The following is a 12,359-nucleotide window of genomic DNA, read 5'->3' as shown; positions in this document are numbered from 1 at the left end:
TCTGGTCTTTTTTTTGTGAGTTAGAATTTTGTTCTACATTTTTCTCCAACTCTGTCTGGGACCCTCTGTTGTGATCCTGGTCAGAGCAGTCAGTGGTGGTAGTCAGGCACCATCTAGTTGTACTGTCCTGTTATTTTTCCTTATGGGTTGTTAGGATGGTTTATATCTGATATGAGATACAAGCTACCTGCAGCAATCTAGTACATAATTTTACAAATGATGTACCATAGAGATAGCCCAGCTTTGTAATACACGGGGCCCAGTGCCATAACATCGCATGTCAAGGTCGTATTGTAACCTTTTCTGAATTTTTTCATGTTAGAAGATACTTTACTCACCAAAAATTGTGCATGGAAAATAGAAAATTATGGTGTGTATTATTACTCACGATATGGTTAGCAGGTGGGGAACTGAGAGTTAGAAGGCAGAAGAAGCATTGTGAGTCCTGGTGCCGCCATTAACCTTTTCTGGGAGGATTATGATTAGACACCTGACTCCCCTTGGTCTTTAAGTCTTCATTTATAAAATTATAACCCTTAGGATTTCTGTCAAAGCTGAGCTTTCTGTGATTCTGGTGAACTGTGACACGATCATCTGCCTTTTGTATGTTTTAGGACCCAGATGAAGTGGTACCAGTTGCCCAGAGAAGAGCCTGGTGCTGGTGCATGTGCTTTGGACTAGCGTTCATGCTTGCGGGTGTCATTCTCGGGGGAGCATACCTGTACAGATACTTTGCTCTTCAAGTAAGTGGGAAAGTTGTAAGTACTATTTTAAATATCGTTTCATACGTATTAGAAAAGTGGCCCAACTCGTCCTAAGGTTGTGCTTTTTGTCTGTGGCCGTTAGCATTGGTGGTCCCTATTTTAAAGCTCTGTTAAAAATCTGAACGTTTTAGTCGGTCACTAAAGCAGGGTAAAAGTTTTTTGAAATGTTGCCGAAAATAGGGTGCAAATTGTTGGGTGATTTTTTTAAAGAATTGATGAATCTTCATTTTCCTACCACAATTAATGGCTAAGAGGTATAGTTTTATTAATTGTCAGTTGAATAAATACATCAGCCACGAATCCTGTAATGTTGATAGACTCTAACTTGATAGCCAGTCTGGGCTCCCCAACAATAGCTGTGTCCCCCTACCTCTTTGCTACTTGTTGGTGTGACCTAGAGAGGTGAATGGTATTCCCAGTGGGTTAACACATAGATTTTTTATTAGGTTTGTTTTGTGATATATTTCTCTTGGCAGCTAGATTTTACTAAAATATTTTAAAGTATTTTGAAACGTTCTGCCAGAGGATGTGTATTTTTTTTTTTTAATTTTATGCTCATTCAGGATGATGGTATATTGAAAGAGACACAATGAAATACAATTATTCAGATAACATTTTATACTTATAGAGCAGCTTCCGTCAATTTTTATCTAAAAATTCCTAAAACAACAATTAAGTCACAACACAAGTAGCCACTGGTGTTCTTTTTCATTGTTTGAATACTTGAGGCTTAGTAGAGCTTTGACCTCACATGCATCGTCTTTGTCAAGATAAGTGCTTTATGCGTCCTGATTATGAAATAATAAATATTCATTAAAAAATACATAAAAGTATTAAATTGCCCCAGCCGGAGGTAATAGCCTCAGATTCATTCTTTAAAAACTAGTCACCTTTTTTTAATACAGTATTTTATAAGAAGTATATATATAGATAGATAATAATGTAGAAAAAATCACCTGGAGTTCCACTGTGCAGAGTTAACATTTGGTGTTCTGAATGCTGTATACCCCCAAGTCTTTATTGTATAGATATATTTTTTTCCTACAAAAATGAGACCATATTATAAAGATTTATCATCTGATATTTTCCACTTAATTGTGATTTTCTGTGTGTGGTGAACATACATAGCCAAACATTTACTACTTCGATATTTTTTTATGTGTGTTTGCTTTTTCAGTAATTTCATGTGTACAGTTCAGTGACACTGTGTTCACCATGTTGTACAACTATCACCACTATTTGTTTCCAGAATTTTCTGTCACCTTTAACAGAAACTCAGCACTCCTTAAACAGTAACTCCTTTTCCTTCCCTCCTGCCCCTTGTAATCACTAACAAACTTTGATTTCTATGTATTTGTCTGTTTTAGATGTTTCATGTAAGCAGGATCATACAACATTTGTCGTTCTGTGTCTGACTTATTTCACCCAGAATTGATATATCTTAAGGAAAAATCAGAACTACCTGTATACATATAGAGATTTCAGAAAAAATTATCCTTGTTTTGGCTAATAAGAAAATTTAATCAGGGAATCACATAAAAGTTTTATGAAGTGGTTTTTTAAAGAAAAACATTATTAGTTTGTGGATATGTTCTTTTATTAAAGTAATGTCTACAGGTAAAAGGAGGCCTGTGTGTTTCTTCAGATTTACTGTCACCGGATGGATAATTGCTTTTATATTCTATATTTGTCAACCACAAAAAGTAGAAAGGCAATCAGTTGCTTTTCTTACTCTTCTGAAATGGTTTCTTTATAATACTTCGGAACCTGGTCTTAAAGAATGTGTTAACTCTGTAATTAAACTGTCTGGCCTGTCATCTAAAAGTAAGAGTTTGCAAGCAAAATGCTATTTAGATAGAGGTGGCAGCTTAAGTAATACTTACATTTAAAAACCTGTCTCCCACTGAATTGCTGAAATAGTGTTCAAATTCTCTATAGCCAGATGACGTGTACTACTGTGGAATAAAATACATCAAAGATGATGTCATCTTAAATGAAGCTTCTGCAGATGCGCCAGCTGCTCGCTACCAAACAATTGAGGAAAATATCAAGATCTTTGAAGAAGACGAGGTTGAATTCATCAGTGTGCCTGTCCCAGAGTTTGCAGATAGTGATCCTGCCAACATCGTTCACGACTTTAACAAGGTGAGCCAGGTGTCGAGACTGCAGAAAGAATACAGGTTCTTTATTTCATGCTTTTTGTCGTTTTAAATTTCTGTCTTTGTTAGTTTAATAACGCATTATTTAAATTTATTTAGAGTTTACCTTTTAAGAAAATGAACTTGGTCATAGACACATCTGAACTTCCTGAGGGGCTGAGTTACTGAGCTGAGGGCTGGGGACCATGGTCTCAGGGAACATCTAGCTCTATGGGCGTAGCATAGTTTATATATAAAGAAAATGTTTTACATCCTACTTTGGTGAGTAGTGTCTGGGGTCTTAAAAACTTGGGAGCAGCCATCTAAAACACTCCACTGACCCCACCCCTTTGCGAGCAAGGGAGAATGAAGAAAACCAAAGACACAAGGGAAAGATTAGTCCAAAGGATTAATGGACCACAACTACCACAGCTGCCACCAGACTGAGTCCAGCACAATTAGATGGTGCCCAGCTACCACCATTGACTGCTCTGACAGGGATCACAATAGAGGGTGCCGGGCAGAGCTGGAGAAAAATGTAGAACAAAATTCAAACTCACAAAAAAAGACTAGACTTCCTGGTCTGACAGAGACTAGAGAAACTCCGAGAGTGTGGCCCCTGGACACCCTTTTAACTCAGTACTGAAGTCACTCCTGAAGTTCTCCCTTCAGTCAAAGATTAGACAGGCCTATAAAACAAACAGTAACACGTAGTTCCACCATGTATCTGAGACTAAATGGGCATTCCCATCCAAAAGCAAAGGCAAGAAGGCAGGAAGGGACAGGAAAGCTGGACAAATGGAAATGGGGAATCCGAGGTCGAGAACGGGAGCGTGTTGACATGTCTTGGAGTTGGCAGCCAATGTCACAAAACAATATGTGTATTAAGTAAACTTTCACCTAAAGCATAATAAATAAAACGAAAACAAAAAAATGGATTTGAGTTTCTTCTACTCTACAAGATAAACCAGCAACATTTGGTTGGCTGTTTTTTTTTTAACTTTAGATGAAGGTTTATAGAGCAAATTAGTTTCTCATTAAACAGTTAATACATATATTGTTTTGTGACATTGGTTGCCAACCCCACGACATGTCAGCACTCTCCCCTTCTTGAACTTGGGTTCCCAATCACCAGCTTCCCTGTCCCCTCCTGCCTTCTTGTCCTTGACTGTGGGCTGGTGTGCCTCTGTAGTCTCATTTTGTTTTACCGGCCTGTCTAATCCTTGGCTGAAGGGTGAACCTCAGGAGTGACTTCAGTACTGAGTTAAAAGGGTGCCCGGGGGCCATAGAGTTGTTCCTGTTACGAATGTCTGAAGCAGATCCAGTGAACCTGGCCTTCTCTCATCTTGTTAACCTTTCCCTCCCCTTGAACCCACCTCATGGTTGTTCCTCTTTTGCTTGTAAATTACTATTATTTTTTATGTGCTTCCTCATTTTTTATAGGTAAGAGTTGATTTGTGTTCCATTTCTATTAGCATTTTCAGAAATTAGTCATTTTAGTTCTGTATCATTTTTTTCATCTATTTGATTTCTCCTTTACATTTCCCTCCAACTTTTGAAGATTTTTATACAGTGCAGAAAAGTTGACATGAAAATAGTCAATACCCCACAAAATCTTCTACGTAGATCCAAAATTTTGTCATATTTCTTTGCCTTTTCTCTCATATATCACCTCACCCCTAAATACTTTAGCCAGTATTCCTTAAGAATGAGTACTGTTTCCTGCATAATCACAGTATCATTATTACATCTAAGAAAAGTAACACATAGTACCACACCTGAGCCCTGGTGGCACAGTGGTTAAACTATGGTTGCTAACCAAAAGGTCAGGAGTTCGAATCCACCAGCTACTCCTTGGAAACCCTATGGGACAGTTCTACTCTGTTGACTCAACAGCAGTGGTTTTGGTTTTTCATATTGCTATTTCCCCATTTGTACCAAGAATTTTATTTTTTTCAAAACAGGATTCAGAACTTCACATATTGCCTGTGTTTTTTGTGTCTCTCTACAGGTTTGCCATTTTGAATATTTAAACATATCAGTATAGTTAACTTTGCAAACTTTTGTATATCTGATGAATGTCTATAAGCCAGTTTTTTTATGACTACTTCACGTGTTTTAACATTTTAAAATTTTTGAAGAAACAGTTGACAAGTTAGATCTTACTAAAATAATCTTAATAACTATTTTTGGAACATTCTGCCAGAGGATGTATATTCTCACTTTCTGTATTTTTTGAGATGATGGCATATTGCTAGATGTCACTTCAGTTACTTCAAAATTATATACTTTATCCAAAGCAAATAAACCAAACCAAGAAAATCAGTTGCCATCGAGCCAGTTCCAACTCATAGCAACCCTATAGGACAGAGTAGAACTGCCCTGTAGGGTTTCCGAGGAGCAGCTGGTGAATTTGAACTGCTGACCTTTTGGTTAGCAACACACATTGAGTTCCTAAGTGTTTATGTGGTTTAACTCATTTTAATCCTCAAGACAATCCTATAGACAGTCTTTCTCAACTGGGATTTTTCTTCTGAACCACAGAACATAGAAAATCATCTAAGTGACTGTTTTTCTAATTCTCTAAGGATGGTAGTAACTGGTACTGTTGTAGGCGGATAGGAGAGAAGTTGGTCATTACATCCAGTGGATACGTGCCTTAGAGGCCATTAGGACTGACACGTGAGGTAACTAACAAAATCTCTTAATCAGATGACAGGTTATTTGCAGTGGATTTTAATAAGTGTTGTCACTTATTATGGAAACAACCTCCTGCTAGGATTGTTAATTATTAATACAAATAATTTTTCCTCTCCCTTTCCTAATTACTGCCATCCCTGTCCCACCAAATTCTTGATTTGTTGAAATGCAAGAGAGTGATTTACACATTCTAAAGCCCACCCATTTTAGTGGTACAGATTATTCTTAATAATACAGTTGTTGTCTGTATTATATTAATCTGTGTCTGTCTTTTTCTTCCCAGAAACTTACAGCCTATTTAGATCTTAACCTGGATAAGTGCTATGTGATTCCTCTGAACACTTCAATTGTTATGCCACCCAGAAATCTGTTGGAGTTACTCATTAACATCAAGGTATAAAAATGTTCTCTTATTTTCGATTAACGATGCTGTTATAGCATCTTGGCATTCCCTTTTGAGAAATTAGCCTGATAGGGGCCCATCTTAGCAGAAATGCAGCTAACAATTTTACAAAGAGGAGCGAGGACTTGGAATCTTAAGTCATTCTTCTTTGTGGTTTTGCCTTAGGGATTTTTTTCTATTTAGAAATATTTTTAAGATGCGCGCGCGCACGTGCACACGCGTTGGTTGACAAGCAAGGGTCAGCAAAAGTTTTCTTAAGAAGTTGTAAGAGATTCTTAAGAAGTTTCCTTAATGCCCTTAAAGGCCAGAGAGTCAGTATTAGGCTTTCAAGCCTTAAAAGGTCTGTTGCCTTATGGCTCTCACTGTGTCTCCGTAGACAGTATGTAAAGGTATGGGCATGATTGTGCTCCAGTAAAACTGGACAACCAGACAGTGGGCAGTAGTTGACCAACCTGTCCTAAACTGTAGTTTCTAAGAATTCTGTTTATTTTCCTAGTGTGCTCAGTGTACATTTTGAGATATTTATGTAATATATTCTTTTCCACATGTAGGCTGGAACCTATTTGCCTCAGTCCTATCTGATTCATGAGCACATGGTTATCACTGATCGCATTGAAAACGTTGATCACCTGGGTTTCTTTATTTACCGACTGTGCCATGACAAGGAAACTTACAAACTGCAGCGCAGAGAAACTATTCGAGGTAATGCTTTTTAATGTTGAAATGCTGATAGAAGAGTTCATTGTTCCACTTTCTTGTGTTGCACTAGATTTAGATGAAGGCTAGTCATTGTTAACATGCTTGCCAGGAATGAGAAAGTAGAATTATTTGGTCACTATATAGTATCTTCATGTTTTCGAAAAGTAATCTTAATTCTAAACGCTCTCTTTTAAGATAGAAAAGGTAAGGTATGAAATGTCATTGCTTGAAGTGTGCGGGTGGTCCCCCAGTCCAACTTCACCTCCTCCCGCTTCGCTTCAGCCACACTGAAGGGCTTCTTACTGTCCAGAGGATATTCAGAGAACAGCTTTTAAGGTGTATGCTTAGGGGTCTGCTTCTAAGCAGACTCATTTATCTTTTGCGTCACATTCAGGATAATCAGTCAATTTAGTTGGAAAGGAATTTGCAAGTTACTAAGAGCATTGACACAACGAATGTTTTAGCTTTGCCAAATCACTTCTGCCTTTGTATTCTCACCTGAAAAATAAGGATAACAGTATCTCCGTTTCCTGCAAGATCATTGTAAAAATAAATGCAAGTATACACGAAAGCGCTTTAAAGTAAGATGCGCCATTCAAATGCACCATGATGTGATTTCTTTGAAATTGTGGCACCCAGTAATACTACTTTCCTGACTTTTGTTAGCACTTCTAATACTACTATTCTCTCACCTGGCTTAGTGGTTAGGAACTGTGGCTGCTAACCAAAAGGTCAGCAGTTCGAAACCACCAGGTGCTCCTTGGAGGCTCTCTATAGGGCAGTTCTACTCTGCCCTATAGTGTCACTATAAGTCGGAATTGACTCAGTGGCAGCGGGTTTGGTTTTGGTTTTTTATTCTCTTACCTTGGACAGTATAAGTTACCTGAAACCTGCTTCCTGATGTTTTACACATATGATAAGATTGACCCTTTTTAGGGTGTAGTTCTGAGTTGACCAAATGCATACACAGTCATGTAACCACCATCACCACAGTCGAAATATTGAACATTTCCAGTACCTTCAGATTCATAAATTTGTAAGTAATCTGGATGGCATTATTGTTGCTAAGATCTGTTAAGATACTTAGAAAAAGGATGAAAAATATTTTCTCCAGTGTAAAAAAAATTCAAACTATAGAAGTTCGTGGAATACAGAGTATATTATTTCTTATATGTCTAAATAGTAACTAAGGGTTAATGTGAATATTTATTACTAAAGGGCCAAAAATTAAAAACTTTCCTGTCTCACACAGGTATTCAGAAACGTGAAGCCAGCAGTTGTTCTACGATTCGGCATTTTGAAAACAAATTTGCTGTGGAAACTTTAATTTGTTCCTGAACAGTCAAGAAAAAGAGTATGGAGAGATTTAATACAACAGCATAACCCCTCCCTTTGTATTTTGTGCAGTGATTATTTTTTAAAATCTTTCATGTAAGTAGCAAACAGGGCTTACCGTCTTTTCATCTCATTAATTCAATTAAAACCATTACCTTTTAAAAATCTTCTCTTTTTTCCAAGTGTGGTGTCTTTTATATTTGAATTAGTAATTATATGAAGTCATAGAAAATAGTACAGTTCACCATAGATCTTAGGTGTTAAGAAGAATTAAACTTTTTTGAAGTCATTTATCCAGATTTTTTGTTTTAATTATGCATCTTGGAGAGAGAAGGGGCTACCTAAAGTATAATCATATATATATGCATACCTAAAAGTGGACCACAGTGACTTATTTGTAGTTGTTAGTTGCCCTGCTACCTAGTTTGTTAGAGCATTTGAATACACATTTTAATTTTCCTCAAAATGTGTGGTATTTTCAGTGTCATATTTAACTCTTTAGATTATGATTTCCAACTCGATGTTTTAATATCCCAGGCACCTGCTGTAATAATATTTTAGAAAATGTTTGGAATTTAAGAAATAACTTGTGTTACTAATTTGTATAACCCATATCTGTGCAACAGAATATAAATATCACAAAATTGTTTGACTAAAGGACTGTGTGTTGTTTTTCCCGTATTATAAAACCAAAGAGTAATTTGGTTCTTCTCGTCTAAGATCATCCATGTAAAGGAAGAAACTATTTTTTAAGAACCCAGTTCTCTTATATAGTGAGTAAAATCAGAGATTTTCATTTACAGGCATACCTTGGAGATACTGCGCGTTCAGTTCCAGATCATTGCAATAAAGCGAGTCACGAATTTTTTGGTTTCTCAGTGCATATAAAAGTTACGTTTATGCTATACTATAGTCTATTAAGTGTGCAGTAGCATTATATCTAAAGAAACAATGTACGTACTTTAATTAAAAAATACCTCATTGCTAAAAAATGCTAACCATCATCTGAGGTTTCAAGTCATAATCTTGCTGCTGGTGGAGGGTCTCGCCTTAATGTTGATGGCTGCTGACTGCTCGGGGTGGTGGTTGCTGAAGTTTGGGTAGGCTGTGGCTAGTTCTTAAAATAAGACAACACAAAAGTCTGCTGCATCGAATGATTCTTCCTTTCACAAAATATTTCTCTGTAGCATGTAATGCTGTTTGATAGCATTTTACCCACAGTAGAACTTACCTCAGAATTGGAGTCCATCCTCTTAAACCCTGCCTCTGCTTTATCAACTAAGTTTATGTAGTATTATGAATCATTTGTTGTCATTTCAGCATATTCACAGCGTCTTCAACTGCAGTAGATTCCATCTCAATAAACCACTTTCTTTACTCATCCGTAACAAGCAACTCCTCATCCATTAAAGTTTTATCATGAGATTGTAGCAATTCAGTCATATCTTCAGGCTCCACTTCTAGTTCTCTTGCTGTTTCAACCACATCTGCAGTTACTTCCTCCACTGAAGTCTTGAACCTCTCGAAGTCATCCCTGAGGATTGGAATCAACTTCTTCCGAACTCCTGTTAATGTTAATATTTTGACCTCCTGTGAATCACGGATGTTCTTATGGCATTTAGAATGGTGAATCCTTTCCAGAGGGTTTTCCAGTTTCCTTTGCCCAGATCCATCACAGCAGTCACTATGTATGGCAGCTGTAACCTTACAGAATGTATTTCTTAAATCGTAAGACTTGAAAGTAGAAATGGCTCCTTGATCCATGTGCTGCAGGATGGATACTGTGTTCGCAGACTTGAAAACAACATTAATTTCCTTGTACATCTCTATCAGAGCTCTTAGGTAACCAGATGCATTGTCAATGAGCAGTTAATATTTTGGAAGCAATCTTTTTTTCTGAGCGCTAGGTCTCAACAGTGGGCTTAAAATACTCAGTAAACAATGCTGTAAACAGATGTGCTGTCATCCAAGCTTTGTTCTATTTATAGAGCACAGGTAGAGTAGATTTAGCATAATTCTTAAGGGCCCTAGGATTTTCAGAATGGTAAATGCGCATTGGCTTCAACTTAAAGTCACCAGCTGAATTAGCCCCTAACGAGAGTCAGCCTGTCCTTTGAAGCTTTGAAGCCAGGCATTGACTTCTTCTCTCTAGTTATGAAAGTCCTAGGTGACATCTTCCAATATGAGGCTGTTCCATCTACATTGAAAATCTTGTTTAGTGTAGCCATCTTCATCAGCTAGATCTGGATAATTTGCTGCAGCTTCTATGTCAGCACTTGCTGCTTCACCTTGCACTTTTATGTTAAGAAGACAGCTTCTTTCCTTAAACCTCATGAACCAACCACCGCTAGCTTCAAACTTTACTCCTGCAGCTTCCTGACCTCCCTCAGCCGTCACAGAATTGAGGAGAGTTGGGATCTTGCTCTGGACTAGGCTTTGGCTTAAGGGAATGTTGCGGCTGGTTTGATCTATTCAAATCACTAAAACTTTCTCCATATCAGTAGTAAGGCTGTTTCTCTTATTTGTGTGTTCACTGGAGTAGCACTTCTCATTTCCTTCAAGAACTTACCCTTGGCATTCACAACTTGGCTAACTGGTGGAAGAGGCCTAACTTTTGGCCTATCTCGGCTTTCAACATGCTTTCCTCACTAAGCTTAATCATTTCTAGCTTTTGATTTAAAGTGAGAGACCTGCGACTCTTCCTTTCACTTGAACACTTTGAGGCCATTGTAGGGTTATTAATTGGCCTAATTGCAATACTGTTGTGTCTCAGGGAATAGGGAGGCCCAAGGAGAGGGAGAGGGAGAGGGATGGGGGAATGGCAAGTCAGTGGAGCAGTCAGAACATACACATTTATTAAGCTTGCCATCTTATATGCACACGGTTCATGGAGTCCCAAAACAATTAAAATAGTAACATCAAAGATCACAGATCACCATAACAGATATAATAACGAAAAGGTTTGAAATATTGCAAGAATTACCAAAACGTGACAGAGACATGAAGTGAGCATGTGCTGTTGAAAAAATGGTGCTGATAGACTTGTTCGACACAGGGTTGCCACATATCTTCAGTTTGTAAAAAATGTAGTTATCTGCAAAGCGCAATAAAATGAGGTATGCCTGTAAATAAAAGTAGGCCTTTTTTAGTAACAAATTCTTCATGGACACTAAAACTCAACCTTGAATGATGCTGTTTTAATACATTTAAAAATAATGCCTTTGTACTTAATAAAACCAAAGTACCCGTTGCTGTTGAGTCAATTCTGACTTACAGCGATACTATAGGACAGAGTGGAACTGCCCCATATGGTTTCCAAGGAGTGGCTGGTGGATTTGAACTGCCAGCCTTTTGGTTAGCAGCCAAGCTCTGAACCACCACACCGCCAGGGCTGCTTATACTTAATAAGGGCTATAAAGCTTGATGTTTCCAAGTAGCATAAAATATAGTGCTTTTCTGAGACGGTCCCCCTCAGAAATGGAGCGTTTTGAGTTACAGTAGTGATTGTTAGTGTTTCTACGTTGGCTTCCTATCCAAGTACTGCAGAGTGTACAACCAGTTAAGATAGCTAAGAGTGATTTCTCTGCAAATTCCTAAGACAAAAAATCTAAATTCTGACTTGAAGTCAGAATTTTAAAAGCTCCACAGACTTATAAAGGATTTGGCCTAGAAACCAATGTCAGTCCAAAAGGATATTATATTTGATTCCTGGCTCTTGGTTTCATTTTGGTAATAACTTAAGAATGTTAGGCCAGCTAGTCAGCCGTTCAGGGATGGAGAATTTATTTTAGAAGATAACGTTCAGATAGAGAACTCCTTTCCCTACTTTCCGGGCCTAAGATTTCATGATTTTTCAGGGGGCTGTGAATACTTAGGAGCACATTATTCATTTAGAAAATACTTAATGAGCACTCTTGATGTACCTGAGTGTATTGAGTGTCGAAGATACATCTAGAGACGAGACTCAGTCTGGTGAAGTGAATAACCAACTAATAATACATTGTGATAAGTACTGTGCTGGGAGAAGAACAGGTGCTCTGGGAACACTTCGGGACAGTGAGATTTTTAGAATATGAAGTTCATGGAGGACCTTGTATGCCATCTTGAGGACGTCATTTGACGGATTATGGGTTGTTACTGAAGGTTTGTATTTCGGAAGGAGCATTTTAGTTTGTTTTCCCACCGATAATGAAAGTAACCCTGTAGTAGGGTAGATTAACTGCCCCAAATCTCAGTGGCTTTCCACAGTAGAAGTGGGCTTGTTTTCATCGCAGGCAGTGTGGCTAGCAGATAGGCTCCAGCCTGCCAGGGACCCAGACA

The 12,359-nt window shown here is 37.9% G+C and overlaps 1 protein-coding gene across 3 annotated transcripts in view; it reads left to right on the top strand.

The window, feature by feature from the left end:
- The window catches only part of ITM2B (integral membrane protein 2B), a 26,903-nt gene extending 18,207 nt beyond the window's left edge, over positions 1 to 8,696 (top strand). For 2 of the 3 annotated variants that reach the window (XM_023731573.1, XM_023731574.1), the window contains exons 2-6: positions 615 to 758; positions 2,703 to 2,909; positions 5,886 to 5,996; positions 6,557 to 6,707; positions 7,957 to 8,696. In XM_023731573.1, coding sequence (XP_023587341.1) covers positions 615 to 758; positions 2,703 to 2,909; positions 5,886 to 5,996; positions 6,557 to 6,707; positions 7,957 to 8,042 — 699 coding nt within the window. In that variant the 3' untranslated portion in view covers positions 8,043 to 8,696. The remainder of the gene's footprint in view (positions 1 to 614; positions 759 to 2,702; positions 2,910 to 5,885; positions 5,997 to 6,556; positions 6,708 to 7,956) is intronic. The other variant, XM_004376581.3, reaches the window with a different exon arrangement.
- The last annotated feature ends 3,663 nt before the right edge of the window (positions 8,697 to 12,359 follow it).

This window comes from Trichechus manatus, unplaced genomic scaffold (assembly GCF_000243295.1).
Source record: "Trichechus manatus latirostris isolate Lorelei unplaced genomic scaffold, TriManLat1.0 scaffold00044, whole genome shotgun sequence".
Classification (NCBI taxonomy): Eukaryota; Metazoa; Chordata; class Mammalia; order Sirenia; family Trichechidae; genus Trichechus; species Trichechus manatus.
This window is presented reverse-complemented; position numbering and strand designations above follow the sequence as displayed.